This window comes from Tiliqua scincoides, chromosome 2 (assembly GCF_035046505.1).
Source record: "Tiliqua scincoides isolate rTilSci1 chromosome 2, rTilSci1.hap2, whole genome shotgun sequence".
NCBI classification, from domain to species: Eukaryota; Metazoa; Chordata; class Lepidosauria; order Squamata; family Scincidae; genus Tiliqua; species Tiliqua scincoides.
The window spans coordinates 227645309-227668617 of NC_089822.1; the positions used below are offsets into that span (position 1 = coordinate 227645309).

At 42.1% G+C, this 23309-nt stretch overlaps 2 protein-coding genes across 2 annotated transcripts in view; one reads left to right on the forward strand and one right to left on the reverse strand.

Moving 5' to 3' along the window:
* Positions 1–4292: 4292 nt before the first annotated feature.
* VHL (von Hippel-Lindau tumor suppressor) lies at positions 4293–13972 on the reverse strand. The gene is made up of 3 exons (XM_066617343.1): positions 13611–13972; positions 8523–8645; positions 4293–6495 (listed from the first exon to the last, which is right to left on the reverse strand). Exons 1-3 carry the CDS (start codon positions 13822–13824, stop codon positions 6296–6298), a joined length of 537 nt encoding a protein of 178 aa, XP_066473440.1. The 5' UTR covers positions 13825–13972; the 3' UTR covers positions 4293–6295.
* Positions 13973–16096: 2124 nt separating this feature from the next.
* LOC136638955 (cyclic nucleotide-binding domain-containing protein 2-like) overlaps positions 16097–23309 on the forward strand; it is a 29740-nt gene continuing 22527 nt past the window's right edge. Inside the window, exons 1-4 of the mRNA XM_066612983.1 lie at positions 16097–16130; positions 18304–18491; positions 20036–20115; positions 22187–22310. Of these exons, the coding sequence (XP_066469080.1) occupies positions 16097–16130; positions 18304–18491; positions 20036–20115; positions 22187–22310 (426 nt within the window). The remainder of the gene's footprint in view (positions 16131–18303; positions 18492–20035; positions 20116–22186; positions 22311–23309) is intronic.

A 23309-nucleotide genomic window follows, 5' to 3' on the forward strand; every position in this document is an offset into this window, starting at 1 on the left:
TTGCTGCAGTACAGAAATATACTCAGGATGCAAGCTCTGTAGACCTGGATCTTGGTATGTTCCGTCAGCTTCTTGTTGGACCAGACTCTCTTTGTGAGCCTGGAAAACATGGTAGCTGCTTTACCAATGCATTTGTTTAGCTCGGTATCGAGAGAAAGAGTGTCGGAGATCGTTGAGCCAAGGTACACAAAGTCATGGACAACCTCCAGTTCATGCGCAGAGATTGTAATGCAGGGAGGTGAGTCCACATCCTGAACCATGACCTGTGTTTTCGTCATACACACAATTATAATATTTTATTATATTAGCTAATACACACACATAATATTGTATTATAAATTAGCTAATACACACACACACTGTATTATAAATTAGCTAATACACACACACACACACACACAATACAATACAATATTGTATTGTATATTAGCTAATACACACACACACACAATATAATATATATGTACTGGTACATGCACCCAATATTATAATATATATTAGGGAATACACAAGTTAAAAAACTGCAGTACCCAAACTCACAGACAAATGTTTCTAGGGAATATAGGCATGATTTATTAGCTGGAAATATGAATCAGCAAGTCCTGGGGCCCACAAAGAATCTCCTCTCAAATGTGCCTGAATCGATTGAGTTAAAAATAATTTCTGAAGTAGTGTCAAGAACTTGTTTTATCAATGAAAACAAACACGGAGTTTCAAATCCTTTTAATTATAGAAACCCAGGTGGAGGGAGAAGGGATGCAGGCAATATTTTATCCAAGAAAGAAAGAAAAATTGGCAAGGACCAAAAAGGTGAAGAACGCATAACATGCTTGGAAAAGAGTTTAACTGTAGCAAATGGATGTTTAGGATACAAAACCTTTCTTGGGGGTAATTATGCAAGCAATCACAGAAATGGATTCACAAACGGAAAACTTTCCTAAGCCATTAGAACAGGGGTCTCCAAACCCCGGCCTGGGTGCCAGATGTGGCCCCCAGCAAGCCGCCTTCTGGCCCGTGGTCAACCTCTTATCCCCTGAAAGCCTGTGGCCCACTCAACTGAACATGACCAGAACTGTGCTCCGATTGTGTCTGGAGGGTGTTCTGAGGGCCAGAGAGGTTGAATGAATGAGCCCATTCATTCACGTATTCACTCATCTAAGTTCCATCTCTAATTAATTTATTTAAATTTTATATTTAAAAATTTTTTCCGGCCCTCCACACCATGCCAGATATTTGATGCGGCCCTCTGGCCAAAAAGTTTGGAGACCCCTGCATTAGAACATAACCCTGTTATGACTATTGTACCTAATTTAATGTTGCAGATTAAGCCACAGGCAGTCCAATCCTAATTGGTGCTGGTGCAGCAGGGCCGCATGGCCTCCACAGCATCCAGCAGTTTAGGAGCAAACTGGAGGATATTTTTCCCCTTACCACTTGGATCTCTACCAGCTATTCAGGAACAACACCAGCTATTCAGTTGGTGGAAGTCCAAGCAGCCCCGGGTAACACTGTGAGACCCAGAACGGGGGTTAGGATACAGCAGAAGCTTGCTCTGCCAATCCTGCCCTGAGCCTGATCCGCCCCCATTCTACCCTGTTCCCACCCAGAAACCACCCCTCCCCACTTCCATTTTACCCTCCACTGACTCTCTGCCAGCAGCTGATCCTTTGGGATGCAGCTAGAGCAGGGCAATGCAGGCCATACCACCATCACTGATTCCTCACTGGATGTTGTGATGTGTCTTGTGGCATGTTTGCAACACCTTCCGCAGGCAGAGGGACTGCTGTGCTGGCAAAGCTTCAAATCAGAATTGCGCTCTATGATTGCTCCAAAGTACAAGTAAAGATAATAAAGCCTAACATATACTGTAATATATAGTTTGTTTCTGCCTTGAGGTATAATGTTTTTCCCCACATTTGCTTTCCACCCTACCTCTAAGGAACATGGGGTGGTGTACATGGTTCATCCCCTCCATTCATCCTCACAATCCTGTGAGGTATATTAAGCTGAGAGGTAGTGAATCTGGATCCTCTAGGTGTAAATTCATCACCAGAACCACTACATCAGGAGTGCTCACACTTTTTTGGCTCGAGAACTACTTTGAAACCCAGCAAGGCCCGGAGATCTACCAGAGTTTTTTTTACAATGTTCGCGCCATCGTAACATATAACATTTATGTGTACAATGTATGTTGGTGTACCTTGAGCCCCACTGAGTATAACAGGACTTACTCCTGAGTAGACATGCCTAGAATTAGGCTGTGAGGCTGCAATCCTAGCCACACTTACCTGGGAGTAAGCCCCATTGAGTACAGAGGCACCTGAAGGGGGGTGGGGTCGGCACTCCGCGATCTACTCATTTTGCCTCGCGATCTACCGGTAGATCGCGATCCACCTATTGAGCACCCCTGCACTACATCATCCTGACTGATAATATTTAAACCATTCTAAGGTTGTCATCCTATCCCCACCAGTATTTCCATAAACAGCAGTCACATCAACCACTTGAATTCTGCCCTCTTATCATGAAGGACTTTCTGAGCACAATGGTTGCAACATCAACAAGAATGAAGCTTGTCCCTGATAACTGGGCTAACGCACCCTTTGAATGGTGGTTCTGTTACATTTAGCAAGGGGGGTGGGAATAGAGGCCATCCCTATTCACCCCAGCATAGCATCTTTTCCAGTGGCATTTTGCTGGTATCCCTTCTGTGAAATTTTAGGATTGGGAGCTATTAGATTTTTTTTTTTTTTACTATGCAAAAAGCCTTGTGAACTCTTTCTTTCTTTTGAAGTACACACACAGGAATAGAGAAAGGAATAAATCTGGTCTAAGTACTCTAGACTGGAAGAGATACAGTCAGTGACCATTATGACAAAGTAGTGACATTCACAGCAAGAACAATAATAGGTCAAGCAGTCTGTCTGGCTTGAGTTAATTAACTGAAGTATTGAGGCATAACTGTGGTTTCCTATTAGGGCCTATAGGGTGGCCCAAGACCCAGAAAAGAAGGGACCAAATAGTCATGGACTGCAAGATATGCAGTAGGCAACTATTCTTGGAATCATACACTTATGAGAGACTTACAAGATCATCAAGTTCAATCCCCTTCAAGTGCAAGTAGTCAAGACAAATTCATGAGATAAGTGCTTCATAAGAAGTTATATAGATGTTAATTGCAAAACAAAAATTGATAATTTTGACATCAGTTGTGGAGAGTAACTCTTTATAATTCTGCTATGTTTTGTATGTGACTGATCTTCCTGATTGAAGTAGCTTATAATCATAGCAGGCCTTTGATTTTGCTGGTTTTAAAAAGAATTTTTCCCCCCTTCTCTATGTGTGTGTAGGAGCACATGCCTACTGAGGTGTTCAATTCATGCATCTGATGGTGGATGCTAGCTCACAAAAAAACTGATGCTGAAATAAATTGGTTAGTCTTTAAAGGGGGTACAAGACTCTCTGTTGTGCAAATTGACTACCACTCTGTAATGTTCCCCGTTACATGATGACCAGACTTGATGTTTTTGTATTGTACAGTAATTTAAAAATGGGTAGTGGATATAGACATCTTCAAATACGTTTCATTTCTTAGTAATGAAATTACTGCACTGTTTAAGAATGATTCATTCTAGGATGCATAAAGAAATTACCTAATTGCATGCTACCATAGCAGGTCCATATGTACACTCCCTGGCAAGAAAAGCAGTGGGGTAAGTTGAAGGGATTCGCATAGAAGTCTGTAGTGCACCTGGTTGTCCAAAATGCAGTGTGACAACATTTATAAAACCTTGGTTATAAATTTTCTGGTAGAATTGTAATAAGTTCATTATTATCATAAATCTGCATCTCTTGGAAAAGGAGTGAACCTCACCCATAGTCTGGTTATCTTCCTCTGGAATAGTTAAGCAATAAGCAGTATATCTCCGACTCCTTGATAAAAAAAACTGGTCAAGAGACATCTTTTCCTTTCTGAATCCCTTTCAAATTGTGTCATATATCACAAGTGCAGGGCAAGTATATTTGAAAGAATAATAATATACTGACAAATGCATTTCTCCATATTATTTCTGATAATGACCAGATCCCAAAGTATAAAAAACAAATACTGCTATAATGTGTGTGAGAGAAAGAATTAAGAAAGATCTACTTATCTGAGACGCAAGTATGAACTACAAGAAAAGAGCAACTCACCATAAAGGACTATGTTCCAAATAACCACTGTGGCAGCTGGAATACTTGCAATAGTCAGCATTGTTTACATTTGTATGAAAGTATAACAGAGAACCAGCTAAAGTAACAATATATTTAATGCCCTTTAGTGAATTGGGGGGGAAAAAAAAAGAATATAATGATTAAGAAACCAACCGCTTTAATACCTCAAAGTTCTTAAAAAAATACATGAAACAATATTGTATGGACTGTTGAAAACAGATGAAACAGTTTTAAATACTCCAGAAATTAAACTGAGACAGGTTGATGTGGTGGACTAAATAATCCTACTGGGAAGGTATCAAATAAACATAGAACAGCACAGAAGTAGCACTGCTCCAAACAATTTCAGAACAGGATCAGTAGAACAGGCACTAGCATATCTAATAATTCAGATATAGAACTGTAATTCCTCTGTTATATAAATCTCATTTGAATATAATTTGTTTTTAGAAAGACTCTCCCTTTGTGCTCCTTTTGTTGCTGTTTGATGCCTCCGATAGAACTGGAGAAGTACAAAAACTAGAACCTACTAATCACAAGAACTATGCAAAGTGAGGAGTGCTTCAATGGTCTGCATTGGGAAAGGAATTATGGTCCCTTGCACAATCTTAAACCATGTTACCCTGTTCTCAAAGTAGATTAACTGCTGTTGGACCCTAACATGACATGCATTTCCTTTCCCATACACTTTTAAGGGAAAGCCTGAGTTGCATGCATATATTCATTCTCAGGGTAACATCCACAGTTCAGATTTATAAGACACGCAAGGATTCTTCAAATGTCAAAAAGAACAAATTTACAAATTGAAAGTAGTAAATCAAAAACAAAAACCCCAGTACATTTCCCACACCACAATAATGTTACGAAAGGTAACAACTTACCACAATTCAATACACCATGATGTTCCCAACAATTCCATTTTACACCAATCCTGTTAGGATTTATGTTTAAATAGAAATAAGTGTACAACAGCAAATAGTGACAATTAGTTGGGCTGACATCTGACAGTTACATGCATAGCATAAACCAACACATTTTTATAGTTGAAAACACAAGATACTGGAGCATAATATGGCAACAGTGTTCCAGTGATCATCTCCATAGCTTAAACAAAAATTTTATAAATTAATCAACTTCACAATGCCTTTTCAACTTTTTGTACACAACTCTTAAAAGTAAATGCATAGAATTAGGAGAGTGGCAGGAAAGAAAAGTTCTTTAGTACTGTTCACAGAATGTCAGTTCTGAAGGGCCCTTGACCAGAGCTTTTAAGAAAAGAGGCAGAATATTTTCATACTCTGCATTATCTTTGCTTGCAGTAGTGATATTTGAACCAGAGCATAATCTGAACTATGGCATTACATTTTGCCCACAACACTGCTGTCAGAAGATCCACAGTGACACAGATTATTCTTCTTTAATTAAGTATTATATGGAGTGCAACAACCTTATACCTAGCTTCCAGTTAGGCTTCCATTATACCAAGTTTCCACTGCAACAAAGACAAGGCATGGGGCAAGAATGCGGCAGAGTTCGGAACCTGGAAGCATATTAGAGAAGCAACTGAAATAGTAATAACCGATAGGAAGCCAATTGCAAAAGCAGAAAACCATGGAGTCCGAACCTCCAGTATTCATTCTGTATTGAACACAGACAAGTTACAGTACGTCAGGATAATTTATCCTTTGGTGTGAGTTTTCACATGCCCAACTTTTAATATCTATAAAGACAGGGTATTTCTTAAACATCTATAATGAAATTATGCTTTAAAAAGTGAAAAGTCGCATAAAACAGCTTCCGTAAAACTGGGTTTTATCCTGGGTGAGTTTTTGCACTTGGCTTTGTATGAATGAAACTAATATGGTTTGTGCAGGTTTAGTCAAGTATGTTCAAATGGCAGTGCAGGAGCACTTTTTCTCAGTCTCTTGACTGTAGCTGTCCCCACATTAAGGTACCCATGCTAAACCAAAAAGAAGGGCTGCTTCCTAAAACACCATCAAATGGTTGTCTATTTTGTTTAGAAAGCATCATCAATACCTCCTGTACTCGGCAATGTTATTAGTGAAAGTAGCTTCCCCACTTATGAGTCTTCATTTTTTTCAGGAACTCCATTCTTTAGTCTTTCATTCTTTTCCAGAGAAAGTCGCTGAAGGTCCTTCCTCACATTTGGATGATCTTCTAGATCTTCATATAGTGACCGAACAATGTCTAATTTTCTATAGTCCACTGGTTTCACCAAGCTGCGGACAACCTGAAGGCATCTTTCTTTCAAAGTGAACACTGCAAAGAGATGAAACAGATCTTTAAAAGGCCTGGCTGAACATATTGAAAATTCTGACATGAAAATAAACTAGCCTGGACACCAATTACAGGTGCAGTCTATTTATCCATGTTAGTTCAGTTCTGTGACTTGGCGGCGTGATTAACAAAAACCACGTTGTGCTAAATTCCATAGTTACGCAAATACACTGCAGCCTGACACTTCTGGATGGAAGGAAACTAAGGCAGCTGTTATCAATCCCCTCCCCTCCCTGTTGCCAGCTGTCCCGCTGAGCTTTTAAGAGTCCAGCCCTATGCGTTTCTACTCAGAAGTAAGCCCCATTCCAGTCAATGGGGCTTACTCCCAGGAAAGTGTGGAGAGGACAGTAGGCTAAATCGCATGCTTTGCTTACTGGGAAGGCTTGCTTGTGTCGGTGATTGCCTGCACCATCTCAATGGGGGGGGGGGGAATTTGGCAAACACTCCCTGGGTTTTTTAAAGCAATCCCCTCTGTTGCTACCACACCTGCCCCTGTGTGAGTGAGAGTGAGTGAGAGCTCCACCTTGTGTTCTGGCTACAGAGGTTTTCGGTCCCCCCTTCCCCTCTTCAGCCTCTTTCCTGGCTCAGGGGCTCCAGGAATGTTACTGTTCCTTGCAAGGGGAACCTCTTCCAGGGCTCCAGGGCTATTTCTCTGCCTGGGTGAGGCAGAGCCTTTTTGCAGTGTTTTGGGCTGCCTGGAAAAGGATCAAGATGCCAGTGCAGGGCAAAGGAGGCAAAAGTGTGTGTGACTTTTGGTTCCCCATTCCATTTGGTTGAGACAAATCCGCAGATAAAAAAATCCGTGGATAAATAGACTGCATCTGTATATACATGCATAATTTTGCTATACCCAAAAATAAGGGAAATAGTGCATTCCTTAGTTTACTATGGTCTACCTTAACATAGCATGCTATAAAGGCTGAGAACAGGAATTTTTACAAAGAACCTTAGTATAGCAGTGATACAGATATAAATTTGCTAACTTCTGAAATCATTCCACACTTTTGTTTGCCTAATTAAATCTTTGGGTAAATAAGGGCCCAATCCTATCCAACTTTCCAGCACTGATGCAGCCACAACACAGCCTAGAGGTAAGGTAACAAACATTGTCTTACCTTGAAGAGACTTCCTTGACTGTCGTCCCCCCCCCCCCCACTACAAGAAGCAGCACACACCTTGTTGGTATGGCTGCATCAGCACTGGAATACTGAATAGGATTGGGTCCCAAAATGGTTATTTAGAAATGGCTACATTGCTACAGGATCATACAGCGAACCTAAATAATAATAAGATTTCAATCACTGCTATTTAATAGGAATGCCACAATAGGGGTTCCCTTTATAAACTGGCCCATTGTATATTTCTCTGCATTTAAGTCCTCTGATTTTGAGGACCTAAACATTAAAAATTTCCTTCACTGTTATCTGCATACTCTGCATTCTGCTCTTCTTTCTCTTCTCCAACTTTTAGGAACAGCCCTGGACTGCATAGTCCCTGTGCCTGCCAGTTCTTTTCTCTTCCAAACTTTTCAAGGGACAGTACTGGATACTTACATTTTGATGTTGCCCTGCTTTCTTCACACCCTCCCCCCAAGCTCTTAAAAGGACATCATTATTTACCATACTGTATTGTCAATTTTGACATTTGTTGTGCTTTGAAATAGCATCAATTGGAAACAGGGAAAGTGTCCTTCACTGCAATTCTATGAACGTCAACTCAGAAGGAAGCTCCACTGAGCTCAATAGAAGCAATAGTTAAGCATGTATAGGAGTACAAACTTTGTATATTGCCCTCCCTACATGTCTGGGTTCACTGCACAGACACTATCATAGCTGCTAACCCCTGGTAACCTCTATGTATAATCCCTTATTGAAAATTCCCCTTTATAAGTAATTTCACTATAAATCCAAGTTTTCCAGTCACTAACCCCAATTTATAACTGCACATCATTTTTCACATTATAGGGAGGCTCCTATTTTCTGTCTCTGCACATACCCTGACAACTTTACCTGGTAATGTAATGTTAGCAAATACAGGCTGTCCATTTAAATTACGTGTAGCCACAAACAACTCTGCCTGGTTGACAAGAAGACGATCATCTGTCCTTGCATCTCTGAACAACCAAAGATGTTCTAGAAAACATTCAAACACAAAAAAGTATCTATGAAGAATTATCCTGATTGCTACAAACATGAAGTCACACTTTTTTCCCCTTTTTTTTGCAGAAAGTTGCAAAAAGCAAATGTAGGTGAATCTACCGAGTTTTGACAAAACATATGAGATGATGCATAGACCATAATACATGCAATCAAGCAGTACCATCTTAGTACTACTGCCAGGGGACAAATTATCTGCCCTTGTCCGAACTATTAGGCTAGAAAAGATCTGGAAATACAGACAGAAAATGGTAGCATCATACATATACTACAGGTATATGCTTACTCTGACACATTTCCAATGCTGATACTTCCCATACCCAAAAGATTCAATGTCTGAATCACAACAAAAAGTAAGCCTTTCATCCCACCAGCTGAGCCCCTTGGTTGCCCAGTCAGTCACCTCAAGTGACTGGATCCTCCAGCCCACCAGGACCTCTCATGCAGAGCTCAACATGTATAGGGTGACAAAGTGGCTCTATCTTTAACCATTCCATAGAAGAGAGAATTTGGGTAGATACAGCTCAAGATGGAAGGGTTTAAAAAGCTGCACCTGCCCAAATTCCCTCTTCTATACAATGGTTAAAGGTAGAGCCACTCTTTCCCCCCACTTTGTATCTGGTCACCCTAGACTTCAGGCTCCTGTTCTCCATTGCTCCTCTTCTCTTTCCCTCTGCCCCACTCAGTGCCAACCTGTGTCTGACCCAATGGCCTTGTTAGAGGAAGTGAAACTATGAACATGTATAAATAGGGTTACCAGATGCAAAGGCAAATAGAGTGCCTCTACCTTTAACCCTTGTATGGAAGAGGGAATTTGGGCAGGGGCACCTTTTAAAGCCTTCTGTGTTGAGCTGCCTCTGCCCAAATTCCCTCTTCTATACAAGGGTTAAAGGTGAAGGCACTCTGTTCCCCCACTTTGCATCTGGCCACCCTCAGCATGTACAGCTGTATGTACCCCATGCCCAAAGCCCCGTGATACAGCAACGCCTCTTGTGGCTACACCCCCTTGCCATGCTCAGAAGTTTGCCACCTTATTTTTCTTAGCAAGGACCTCCACAGCAGCTGCACAGCAGGCAGGCACAAACTTGACAGATACAGCCTTGAGAGGGCAGACACTCCACAGGCACAGCCCAGAGGGGGCACAGCTAGAGATGTGAAGGCCTGGAAAAAACCGAAAAAATTTGGAAAAAAAACCCCGTTTTTTCCCCATTTTTTCCTGAAGACTTTTTTTTTTCCAAAAAAATTGTAAAAACTGAAAAAAGAAAAAAAAATTGATTATGGAATGTTTTATTTTAACATGATGAATAAAATATTTTTAAGACAAGCTGTTCAAATATTTTCCAAATCATTTCTAAAAAATATGTATGGTATCAGATTATTCTAATTTCTATGCACTGAGGACAAGCAAGTCCGAGGTTACAAACTGAACTCTCCAATGCAAGAACAAGATGCATTTCTTCCTTTAGGAGGTGCTGCCATTGTCACACGAAAAGAAGGTTTCAGTTTTGTTTTTGCATGTGGATGGGTATGTTTGGTTCTGTTCTGTCCTCTTCACAAGGCCTCAAAGCATTGGAAGAAAATACAGAGCAACAAAAAGGACCTGAAAGTATATACTTAATTTAAAAAGGTAAGTTTACATTGATCTGATTCCAGAAAACTGAATCATTTAACTACATTAGTTTATCTTTATAACCTTTCTGTAAATAATGATTTAATTACTCCTAATTTGGTTCTTTACTTCCCCCACCCACAACCATAGATTAGTGTCATCTTGCAAACTAGCCATTAAATTATTTTTCTTTCCTACTCCTCTCAGGAAAATGGCGAGACCAACATCTAGCATATGGAGACATTTTCACATTATAAGTTCTTCTGAGAAGAAAAATGTGATTTGCAAATATTGTCAGATGCAATATGCCTTTCCAAATGCTACCAGGATGACAAAACACATTCTTGTACGTAACAAGTGTCCTGTAGATATTAAAAAATCCTTCATGGATCTAAGTGAAGAGGACCATAATGATGAGAATGCACATAGTTTTTCTCAACGTTCTTATTCAAGAAGTCCTCTTTCTACTCCATCTGTAGCGTCAGCAGCAACACAAAGTGTTGTCCCATCAGCAGCATCTTCAAGTACACAGATACTGAAGACAGCTGCATCCAAAAATTATTCAATAACTTCATTTGTAGGCAAGATGACACCTGAAGATCAGGAAAAAATTGATCAAGCTCTTGCAAGAGCAATATATTCTTCTGGAACACCATTTTCAATAACTGAAAATACAAACTGGCAGGAAGCTTTGAAATTACTAAAACCATCATACCATTTGCCCAGCAGACATTCTTTGAGCAAGCCTCTTTTGGAGTTGGAATATGAACGTGTCATGGAATCTGTGCAAGGAAAAATTAATGAAGCACTGTGTCTTGCACTACTTACAGATGGATGGACAAATGTGAGAGGAGAAGGAATTATAAATTTTGCTATAACAACACCTCAACCAGTACAAAAGCACTGAAACAGGAGAGAACAGACATACTGCAGAGTAGATCAGCTGTAAAATATGTGAAGTCCTACAGAAAATTGGGAGTGGTAAAGTATTTGCTTTGCTGACTGACAATGCCAGCAATATGAAAGCAGCATGGGAGATCATAATGGAGAAGTATCCACATATTACTGCTATAGGATGTGCATCTCATCTTCAGCTTGCTTCTTAATGATATTATAAAACTGGACACCCTTCAAATGATAGACAAGCAAAAGAAGTTATAAAACATGTAAAAGGTACTCATATTGTAGCTTCAGTTTTCAAGAAGTAAGTAGAAAAATATGCAAAGAATAGTGACACTGAAGCTCTGTAGTAAAACTCAGCAGGCTGCAGTGGTGATCTCCTTTGAAAGTTTACTAAAAAACAAAGAAGCTCTTCAAGAAACAGTAATAGTTGAAGATCTTAAAGTACCCAGGAGTGTGATAAACACTGTTCTTGATCAGGATGTCTTCTGGGTTCAGCTGCAAAATTCCCTGAAGATTCTAAAGCCAACTGCTGCAGCAATCACTGCATCTGAATCAGATAGTGCACTTTTGCCAGAAATTCCTTATGTAATGACCAAGATAAAAACAACTGTTTTTGAAAATCTCAGTATATCTCCACTTACAACTATAGAAGAAAGTAAAGTGAAAGATTTTATTTTAAAAAGGGAAGAATTTTGTTGCCATCCAATTCATGCTGCTGCAAATCTGCTGGATCCAAGATTCAAATGTGGAAATAGAAGTGATGACAGCACTGTTACTGCATTTGACTGGATTACAAAACAAGCAACACATTTAGGACTTGATGTTGGAAAGGTACTTTCAAATGTTGCAGAATAGAACATCTTCAGGGATTTGGTCCAGGAAAACAAGCTGGGATTCTGCCAAACATATTCCTCCTGCAAAATGGTGGCAAGGTCTTTGCACAACACAGCCTCTGACTCCTCTTGTTTCTTGCCTTCTTCAGATTTCTCCATCTTCTGCAGCATGTGAAAGAATCTGGTCTATGTTTGGAAACACTCACACGAAATCAAGAAATAAACTGACATGTGAAAGGGTAGAGAAGCTTGTTTCAATCTGGGCAAACCTTCAGTTTTTAGAAGTCCATAATAACTGTGATAATGACAGACACAACAGAGGAGCTGCAGAAGCAGAGACTGAAACTGATCATTACAGCTCAGAAAATGATTCTGATTAAATTTCATGCCCATTAATTGAAACTTAGTCCCACTCCCTTCTATACACTTCCCTCCTCTTCAGTTCTTTTTATGAGAATGGGTTTTTAAAATTTTATTTAATACTGTGGAGAGGAAATATGACTAATTGTTACTTCTGGATTTTTAAAAATTGTTTTGTGGAGGTTTTCTTGTCCGTTCCACATAAACTAGTAAACAGTTCAGGATGTTGTTGCTCTATTTGTTACAATTACAAATAAATATTATTAAAAAAGTAAATTCTGTATGTAATAATTGTTTGGATACACTATATTTTTCATATGCTAGTTGTGATAATTTTATGCCAAGTCAAATTGTCCACAGTCATATTTTATGTTCCTAAAATGACTTTCAATCTGGAAAAGAAAAGAAAGAGTGCTAAAGTAGCATTTTTTCAATTTTTCCAAAAATTTCCATTTTTTCCCAAAAAACCCAGGTTTTTTTCTGAGCTTCAAAATCTCCAGAAATTTTACATCTCCAGGCACAGCAGGCAGACACTCCACAGGCACAGCCCAGAGGGGGCACAGCAGGCAGACACTCCACAGGCACAGCCTTGAGAGGGCAGACACTCCACAGGCACAGCCCAGAGGGGGCACAGCAGGCAGACACTCCACAGGCATAGCCCAGAGGGGGCACAGCGGGCAGACACTCCACATGCACAGCCTTGAGAGGGCAGACACTCCACAGACACAGCCCAGAGGGGGCACAGCAGGCAGACACTCCACAGGCACAGCCTTGAGAAGGCAGACATTCCACAGGCACAGCCCAGAGGGGGCACAGCAGGCAGACACTCCACAGGCACAGCCTTGAGAGGGCAGACATTCCACAGGCACAGCCCAGAGGGGGCACAGCAGGCAGACACTCCACAGACACAGCCCAGAAGGGGCACAGCAGGTAGACACTCCACATGCACAGCCTTGAGAGGGCAGACACTCCACAGGCACAGCCCAGAGGGGGCACAGCAGGTAGACACTCCACAGGCACAGCCTTGAGAGGGCAGACACTCCACAGGCACAGCCCAGAGGGGGCACAGCAGGCAGACACTCCACAGACACAGCCCAGAAGGGGCACAGCGGGCAGACACTCCACAGGCACAGCCTTGAGAGGGCAGACACTCCACAGGCACAGCCCAGAGGGGGCAGACACTCCACAGGCGGAGGTCGTCCCTGGGTCCTGCCCGTCCCGGGCCCTGCCACCCACCCTGGTAGCTGTGCATGCGGCGGCCCGTGCCCGGGGTGAGGATGGAGTAGGGGCGCGGCCTGCCGTCGAAGTCCAGCCAGACGGGGATCACGCAGCGGGGGCTGCGGTTGCAGAAGATGACCTGGCAGGGCTCCCGGGTGTTCACCGAGCGCAGGCCCCACGAGAGCCTCCCGCCCTCCTGCTCCTCGTCCTCTTCTCCGGGCCTCTGCGGCATCGTGAGGAGGGAGCGCCGCGCCCCGACAGGGCGTCTACAGGCCCAGGCCTGGGTGCAGGCGGGCCGCCATCATCTGGCGGGGGGACAGTCGGAGCCCAAACAAAGCGCACTGCGCACGCGCGCCCCTGGCGGCCATTGCCGTCCAGCCATCCCGCCGCAGCCGTCGGCGAGCCGCTCTTCTGCGCATGCGCAGCTCTGGCCGTTCTCCTGGAGTGGGACTTGATTGCGTAGGAGACGCTGGGCAGAGGCGGGTGGGGGAGGGGCAGCCCCTCAGTCATTGACAGCCCAGGCCTACCCATGTCTACTCAGAAGTAAGTCGCATCACAGTCAATGGGGCTTACTCCCAGGAAAGTGTGGATAGGATTGGGCTGCTAGGTTGCAGCCCCAGCCACTGACTTACCCATTGACTTTCATGAGGCTTACTTCGGAGTAGACACTGGCAGGATTGGGCCCATCGGAATAGAAAATGCAAAGGGGGCATCAGCATTTCTGTGCCTAGTTTTTGGAGGGGTCCAAACATCTAGAGCAGTGTTTCTCAAGCTGTGGGTCGGGACCTACCCGTGGGTGGGTCGTGAGCCCATTTCTGTGGGTCTCTATTCATTTCAATATTTTATTTTTATATATTAGACTTGATGCTTCCATGGAATGTGGCTGCACTTGGGGAAATGTTGCAGATCTGGTCTTTTAACAGGTTACTATGTACAGTAGAACCTCCAAAGTTGACTACCTCTCTAAAATGACCACCTCCTTAAGTTGACCTAATTTTCACAGTATGGACAGACACTGCATATACACTGTGGGAGACCAACCTCTCTATATTGACCACCTCCATAAGTTGTATCTTGACCACTTCAACCATTGCACAGAGTATTAATTTACCCTCCGTAAGTTGCCCACTGAACATGATACTGTGGGCCTGTGTTATGTCTGGTTTGTCCCATCTTGGCAAAGCAAGAAGCCACACAACAATCCCTCCCCTACGCCTGCGAAGGGGTTTTTATAGGTGGGCACACTGCACATAGCCAACAGTCCTGCGCTGGCTGCCGATTGTACCTGGACATGTACCAAGTTGTGAGGGACATGAGGTTGCTTGTGCATAGTGAAGCCACTCTCCTTTCACTTTGGTTCCCATCACCAGTGCATTACTTTACACTTATATTGAAACACAACGGCTATTTTGCTGCCTATTCTCCCAGTTTGGAGTGATCTTTCTGGAGCACTTCACAGTCCTTTCTGGTCTTCACCACTCAGAAAAGTTTAGTGTCATCCACAAACTTGTCCACCTCCCTGCTTATCCCTGATTCCAGGTCATTTATGATGTTGAAAAGCACCAGTCCCAGGACAGATCCTTAAGGCACTCCACTTTCCACCTCTCTCCACTTTTTTTGGCAGTTGCCCATTGACACCCACTCTCTGTTTCCTGGTCCTCAACCAGTTCCCAATCCATGAGAGGACCTGTCCTCTTATTCCGACTGTGGAGTTTTCTCAACAGCCTTTAGTGAGGGACCATATCAAACACCTTCTGGCATTTAATGAATCTGAGGAGACTCAGCAGAGGCCAGGCAGCCTAAGTAAAAAAGTGTTTGTTTTTTTAGCTGTTGCGGCTATGTAACATGCTACATGCTATGGGCTGGCAAGGGATACCATTGGTCTGCCTGTCTGCTATGAAACCAAGTATTTTTTTTAACTTACAATTTTTTTTAAGCTTGTGAATTTTCAGGGTTTTTTTTAAACACTGATTGTGGGCTGTTTATTCTCTGTCTCTTGATATAGATATAGATGATATAAATAGAAAGCATCACAAGAGGATCGATTCTCATTGATATTTGCAATAAAACTTTTTAAAAATCCAATCTAAATAATAATTTGGCCTTGCATTTGTTGTCCTGGGAGCTAAACATGATAATATTTAAATACCTTTTTTTCCCATATGTTGATCACCTGCCTATGCTGACCAATTTCTCCAGTGCCTTAGGTGGTCAACTTAAAGAGGTTCTACTCCTAGGTAAGTGTTGCAGCCTAGGATTGTTAAAAATTTCCCTGCTTGATTGTTGTCACTTCCGGTCATGACATCATTTTGGGTGGGTCCTGGCAGATTCTCATTCTAAAAAGTGGGTCTCGGTGCTAAAAGTTTGAGAACCACTGTTCTAGTGATATTATACACTTTCTTAATGACTTTTTCCATTTATCTAGGGTAGTGTTTCTCAACCACCTGTGGTACGGGTACAGCCATTGGTACTTGAGGGGGTGGCTGGTGGTACTCATGGGACCCATGGACACCTACCAGCAAAATCGGGAACGCAGCGGTAGGAGGCTCTGTTTAGCAGGCAGAGCTCCAAAGCATGCTCTTCCATGTTCAAAAAAGCCCTCCCATACACCCTGAGCCTCTTACTGGTGTTTGTCGTGTTGCATCTGGCCTCCCAAGCCAGAAGTAAATGGCAATCACCAGTTCACTTGCGTACTTCTTGTGGTACTTCAAATAAGTGGACCTTGTGAAGTGGTATGGCGGAGGACAACCTTGAGAAACACTGACCTAGGGCAGTGGTTCCCAAACTTTTTTGAATGGCGGCACCCTTGACCTCCTGGGCCATTGGCTGCAGCTCCCCTTTAGGGCCACAATCCTATACAGCAGTGGTTCTCAAACTTTTAGCACTAGGACCCACTTTTTAGAATGAGAATGAGACATCACTAGAAGTGATGTCATGACCAGAAGTGACATCATCATGCAGGAAATTTTTTTAACAATCCTAGGCTGCAGTCCTACCCACACTTACCCAGGAGTCCTATTTACTATATTTGTTAAAAGCATATACATAGTAACCTGTTAAAAGTACAGATGTGTCATATTTCCCCAAATGCAGTTACATCCCATGGCAACATCAAGTCTAATATAATAAAAATAAAATATTGACATGAATGGGGACCCACCAGAAATGGGCTCGCGATCCACCTAGTAGGTCCCAATACACAGTTTGAGAAACACAGGATACAGCATATTGTATAGGGCAGCAGGTTTTTTGTGAGATTTCCACAGCTCCGCAGCTGGTTTCCGTGGCTCCCCAGGGGTTCCCAACTCACAGTATGGGAACCACCGACGGAGGGAGATTCACTTTATCAGAGCATTTGAAGATGCACTCTCTGATATACTTGTGCGTTTTGTGCATCTCTTGGCAGACTCTTGGCATGAAATAAAACAGATCTAATAGTAGTAGTCCACCCTGGAGTGGCGCTAACATGCTTTGGATGTTAGATGCCTCGTGTTTTGACACTTGTTGGCAGTGTGTTAAACAAAACGTTACCTGCGCTATGTGCTTTTGGAAATGGGACAAGGCAAGTAAGAATGAAGTGCCAAAATGGCTTTTACAGTTGACTGGCGTCCCTGCCAGTTTAGAATTTGTAGCTGATAGCTTGTTACGTCCAGCTTGGTTACCACTGGAAGATTCAGCAGCACTTCAAAATGTGCCAGGGGAGACAGTCTGAACTGCCTAAGAATTCAGAGTCACTACTTTTGTTTTCACAAAGAAGTTTACAGCCTGATCCTAGGCCTTTTTTAGTGAAAGAGGGGAAACTCCCACTGAGTTCAATAGTGGGTGTACCTAAGAAGCCGAATATCTACAGAAGCCTGGACAGCTAAAAGAATCCTGATTCCAAGTGTACTGTAATGTGCTGATCCAGACAGTGATTGTGCTGTGTGTAAATGGCATCCTTGTGTCAAGTGCATTTTCCAGGCTATCGTACAGCAGCTGAAAAGGTAACTGAAGAGTGACCTTTTGCTTCATTTTATTGAACCACTCCAAAAGGAGACATTTAAGGCTGTCTCAGTGTGTTGGTGTGTGTTAAGCAAGCACTGGAGCTTTGTTTAATGACTCAGAAAGAAACCTAGCTAGTTTCATTTCAATTCTGATTTTCTTTCCTGTCTCAGGCTGCAATCTTATCCACACTTACCTGGGAGTAAGCCCCATTAACTATAATGGGACTTACTTCTGAGTAGGCATGCATAGGATTAGGCTCTCAGTTGCCTCACGTGATTGTTTCTGCACATTTGTTAACGACTCGCAATTTGTATTGGAAAATGTAATACACACTTGTTTGGATGCGAGAAGCATTTCTGTTTTTAATTTTGAATATATCACTTTATTTGCTGTGGAGTAAGGAAGATTTACTATTTCTACAACTATGATTTGTTTTCTGCCCACCCTGTATTTGTCCCAGAAAAAAAAAATGCAGTGTTGGCTACCACCACCTTGGATTTCTTCAGTTAGTTTTCTAATGGCTTCTATCAATGCTTTCATTTTGTAGGTTGTGCTTTCACCCATAAAAGAATGCTACTGGTAACAGAGAAAAGCAGTGCCAGCATCTTAGCTTCTTCTCATGTTTCCAAATTGGATTCCATAAGAAACAGAAAAAGGAGGGATTCCAGAAGATATTGCCTGATTTCATCTAGCTTGAGTCCTGAGTTGTATTGCTGTCTTCCACCAGAGAGACCCTTGCCCAGGACCAAATACTGTAATGAAGTTCTCCAGCATGGGAACCATCTAGTACCGATAAATAAAGAATATGGAATGCTGAGGCTTCTTAAAGGCACACAGACATTCTCACAGTCAAGGCAGAGCATCTTGACCTCATCTCAACAGGACAATATATGGGAGGAAAGTAGCAACCATAAGGTAAGGCAAGCAAGTGTTCTTAGGATGGAGATAGATCAGGAGAGCCTTCTTAGAAAGGCATGTTGTTGTTCCCAGATTTTTTCCTTCCAAAGTGTGCCTTTGGTGGATCCAGGAAATAAAGAGTGTTGTTGTTGTTATTAACAATATTTACCTATTAACTATTATTAACAGTATTTAACAGTGATTATCCTTACATGATAGTAAATTCCTTATAAGTTGATGGACCTTAAAACATATTCAGGACTGATATGGCCCTTTTAATCTACCTAGCCTCGTTTTACCTGCTTATGGTAAATGGAAGATGAAAGCAGTCACAGCCAGGGAAAGTTTACAGTTTGTACTGTATAACTTTGAAGATGATTGTGTCTTTTATCCTGTGAGAGCAATATGGCAACAACTCCATGAACTACTAAGGAAAGAGCTGATAAAATCATTCTTTTTAGTGGTCCAATTTCTGTGGATAAGAAGTGTTGTGTACTGTATATTTAACCATGTGTAACAAATGTACACCATGTGTAACACTTTCATAGTGTGTAACCTGCTGCTGTTTAAACCCTCAATTGAGAAGAGAACATAACGTAGATGCTATCATGCATGTTTCTCACTTCTGAGCAGTGGGAAGGTTCCAGGGGCAGTGTGACAGGCTTTCGTTTCCATTGGGTGAGAGAGCACTGGAGAGGCTTATGAAAACTTTTCAACATTTGCTTGTTTACAAATAAACAAGCAGGAAGCAAACAGGAGCATTTCAGCATGCTGCCAATTTCCAGAAGAAACTTGTGCACTTTCCTTTTCAGCTAGTTTCAGCCAGAATCTCTTCTCACCCCCCTTCTCTGTAGTTGCAGGAACCTTTACCCTTTTGTTTTTGCAATGCTGCCAATGTCTTTTGACAGTAGGGGATTTCCAGGATGACCACTAGCAATAATTTTTGAAGGTCATTCATTTCCTTGGTTTCAGGCATAAATTTAGCTGATTTGCCAGCTGAACTTCCGATCTTGCGTAGCTATATTTCCACACAGAACCCCCCCCCTCTGGCCAATTCTGATAGTAGCATACTTGCAGTTTTGATAATAGAGTAGCAGCACGACAGTGAGGAAAACAAGATAGCCCATCTGTATATAGCAGAAATATAACACTGCAGTCCTAAAAGCGGTTATCTGAGAGGAAGTCACACTGAACTCAGTGGAATTTATTTCTGATATGACATGCACAGTATTGTGCTGTTAGTGGATTAATTTCAGTGCCTTGAAAAACAAGGAAGGTAGGGATGTGTGTGTGAGTGCCTGAGAGAGAGAGAGAGAGAGAGAGAGAGAGAGTATTGATTAGACATCTGGTATTAAAATAGTTTCCATACACAATCCAAACCAGAAAGTGAAAGCTTGTTTTTAGCTCTAAGGTTCTATGGTAATCCTTATGTGTCTGATTGATGGTTATGCACATGTACAGTATAAATAATTCAGACAGCCCATTTTGTGTCAATGGACAGCACAATACACCTACTGCCAGTGGCAAGACAGAACAAGCTATTGATTTATATCTCCTTTCAGCCAGATTTTCTGTGCAGGTTTCAGAGGGTAGCTCGATGCGTCATCATCCTTTCCTGGCTTTACAAAGAGCACTGTCTCATGTGAGTAGGGAATATTTATTTATTAAAACTGGTGTGTGTGATTTTTTAAAAATCGATTTATAAGCCCCCTTGGGTACCTTCAGTTGTTTCGAAAGTAGAATCTGATCTATAAGGGTCTTTAGTTGCTAACCTCATTGAAATTAATTAGATTTTCACATGCAAGCAGAGCGTTCTGAGCAGTGGCATCACTAGGGTTGATGTAACTCCCATTAACTTTATTTTGATATATCACAATACATGCCACCCGACAAATCAGTAACCAACAAAAAACCAGTGTCCAGCTTGGTGGCACTCACCCAACTGAATAAGAGCCCAATCCTGTGGTCCGTGCCGCGCCACTGCGGTGCGGACCACAGTCACAAACATGCCATAAGGCACGTTTGCGGGGCTTACTGCTGGGCTCCTGCTGGAGGTGGCTCAGCTCCGGCCAGCGCTGAACCACCACCCGGCGGCGCCTGCGTTCCGCAGCTTGGTGGTGCCTGTGACCACCGGTCTGCAGAACGGGGAATGGGGGCATTCCCAGGGGTGTGGGGGAGGCGTTCCAGGGAAGGGGGAGACATGGTCGGAGGCGTTCCCAGGGGTGGGGGAGAGGTGGGTCCGCGGAGCCAAGCTCCGCAGGATTCAGGGCGCTCAGGCAGGGCTGCTTGCCCTACACGAGCGCCTACACTTTAGCGGCGACCAAACAGTCGCCGCTAAAGTGAGTAGTCCCATTGCGGGACTGCTTCCCTTACTTGGGGGAAGGGGACGAACATCCCCTTCTCCCAAGGAGCCTCCCGCGGTAGCACGGGAGGCTCTGGATCTGGCGGGAGCCCTTCGTGGAGCCGCCTGGTCCCGCAACTCCAGGCAGCTCAGGATTGGGCTGTAAGAGTTCTAGTATAAGCACTGATGCATGGAAATGAGAGCTGACTCATACTAACACCTCATTGGTTTCCATAATTTTTCATTGGTTTCCAAAATAATTCATTATTGTCATAATAACAACTCATTGGCTCTCGGAACAGTCAGTCTCATTGGTCAGTTTTGAGTTGCAGTGGTTCCCAAACTTTTAGCACCGCGACCCACTTTTTAGAATGAGAATCTTTTAAAATCATTGTTAAAAACATAGACATAGTAGTCTGTGAAAAGTACAGATCTGTAACATTTCCCCAAACGCAATCACATACTCTGGTAGCATCAAGTCTACTATATTAAAAATAAAATATTGAAATGAATGGGGACCCACCTGAAATTGGCTCATGACCCACCTAGAGGGTTCTGACCCACAGTTTGAGAATTACAGAGTTAAGAAAATCCACTTTTTGTTACATACGCCAGTTGTGTTTTCCTTTTTGGTCATAATGTTTGATAGAATACAGATTATTCAGCACGGTTTGTTTCATTGCATTCTGCATTAACTTATCCATTGAATGATATATATTATACCTGCTAGATGGGTCACAAGCCAATTCATGGTTGACTCACCATTGGTTCTGAGGTCTGAATGAATAGCTAGTGTAATTCGGTAAATAGAGATAGACATGGACCTTGGAACCCCACAAGTACAGGTGACCAGTTATGAAATGGTAGCTTATCATAGGGTGCATGTCACCACTTGGCATTACCCTGCTAAGTGTCAAGGAGATTTATACTATCAGAGTTTTACATAATCGTGGTCTTCTCATCCGGATATGTTAAATTGTTGGATTATTGCTGGCTATGAAAACCTATGGACATAAAGAGTTTTACTATATTTCTTCACCTGATCATAAATGTGGAAAAGTAGAACACTCAAGATACTCCACACTATTTGACAGGCTCATACCTATGACTGGTTTCCCAACCGGTTATCTGCACACTCTGGGAATTTACCACTTAGTGAATGGTTATCTGTGTTCACCACCTAGCTGGTTTCTCATTTTCAGGATGGAATCTGTAGAATGTATGTACGTACTTCTAATACTGTCTTATATCGCTTCACAATTTTAAAAAACATTAATAAATGGATAACCCATGAAAATTTATGTTAAACTTTAGGCTTGTTTTAATATTATTGTGAGAATTTTAATGTAATATATGTGTTTTATTTTGCTAGAGCTAACTTCAGTTATGGAATTGAGCGGGTTAAGAGAGAGAACTACCAAACATACTGGACTGAACAACTTAAGGATGAAATCCTTTTTGATGTCACATTGTTTAGGGCTAAAAAACAGGCAAGGGTGAGTAAGACTTGTGCGTTCCAGAATGATATAGGTTGCTTTTACAAGGAAGATTTCAAAGTACTTTGATAGAGTTTGCTTGAAATGGACTCCTTATGTGTGTAAATGCTGCTGAAGTGTTTAAAAGGGGGTGGAAGTGGTGGTGAAGAAGAGCAACACCAATCTGGAAGTACCTTCTCTACATTCAGTACAACTCAGGTTCCTCTCTAAGGCCAAGTTCTGGAGAAAAAAAATTTGGTTCTGCAAGTTTGAATATAAGTAAACTGGTCACAGCACTGGTTGGCTAGCCCCCTGTGATGCACTCAAGAAAAATGACGTTATTTTTTAATTAATAAGAGAGAAATGATGAACATATGAATATTCATGCAACTGTTTAAACAAATCTATTTAAATAATGAATGGCGCACTTAAAACTTAACAGTGGCTGGGCAAGATTGATGAGTGAGACTGTTTTGTTTCACTGATTTTCATGTCTCTAATTTCAGCTCTGAAGTCAGGCTCATCCTGCAGCTCTGTTTTATTACAAAACCTACCACATGATGGTTATGCACTACCTCCAGGTTCAGCAGCAGCATACCTCTGAATCCCAGTTGCAGGGAAGCAATAGTGGGAGAGAAATATGCTATTCTCTCCTCCTTGTGGACTTCCCAGAGTTAGCTGTTGGATCACTTTGGGAAACAAGATACTGAAACAGATGGGCTTTGGCTTGCTCCAGAAGGGCTTTTCTTACCTTATCTGTTTTGTCCATCGGATTGTTGCATTATCCATTTTATCCAAGAGTGGCAAATCTGTAGGAAACCATCTTGGATATTTTTAGGTGAGGGGAAAAAAAAAAGGAAAAAGCTAAGAACCACTTTGTGTCCCAATCCCTTCTGTGCCTGCTTACTGTAGCACTATTTTATTTATTAAATATTATTTTGATATAGATTGCCTTTCTGTCCCACTTTTTGCCTCATAACAATATAAAACAATATTAAAACTGACTTAAGAACAAAAATA

What these genes read in the sequence shown, in the direction of transcription:
- VHL (XM_066617343.1), bottom strand. Translation starts at nt 13,824, where the DNA reads ATGCCGCAGAGGCCCGGAGAAGAGGACGAGGAGCAGGAGGGCGGGAGG. An exon ending in CCGCATGCACAGCTACCAGG is followed by an intron (nt 8,646 to 13,610) that starts GTGGGTGGCAGG and finishes AATGTTTTCTAG; the next exon opens with AACATCTTTGGTTGTTCAGA. An exon ending in TGCTAACATTACATTACCAG is followed by an intron (nt 6,496 to 8,522) that starts GTAAAGTTGTCA and finishes ATCTCTTTGCAG; the next exon opens with TGTTCACTTTGAAAGAAAGA.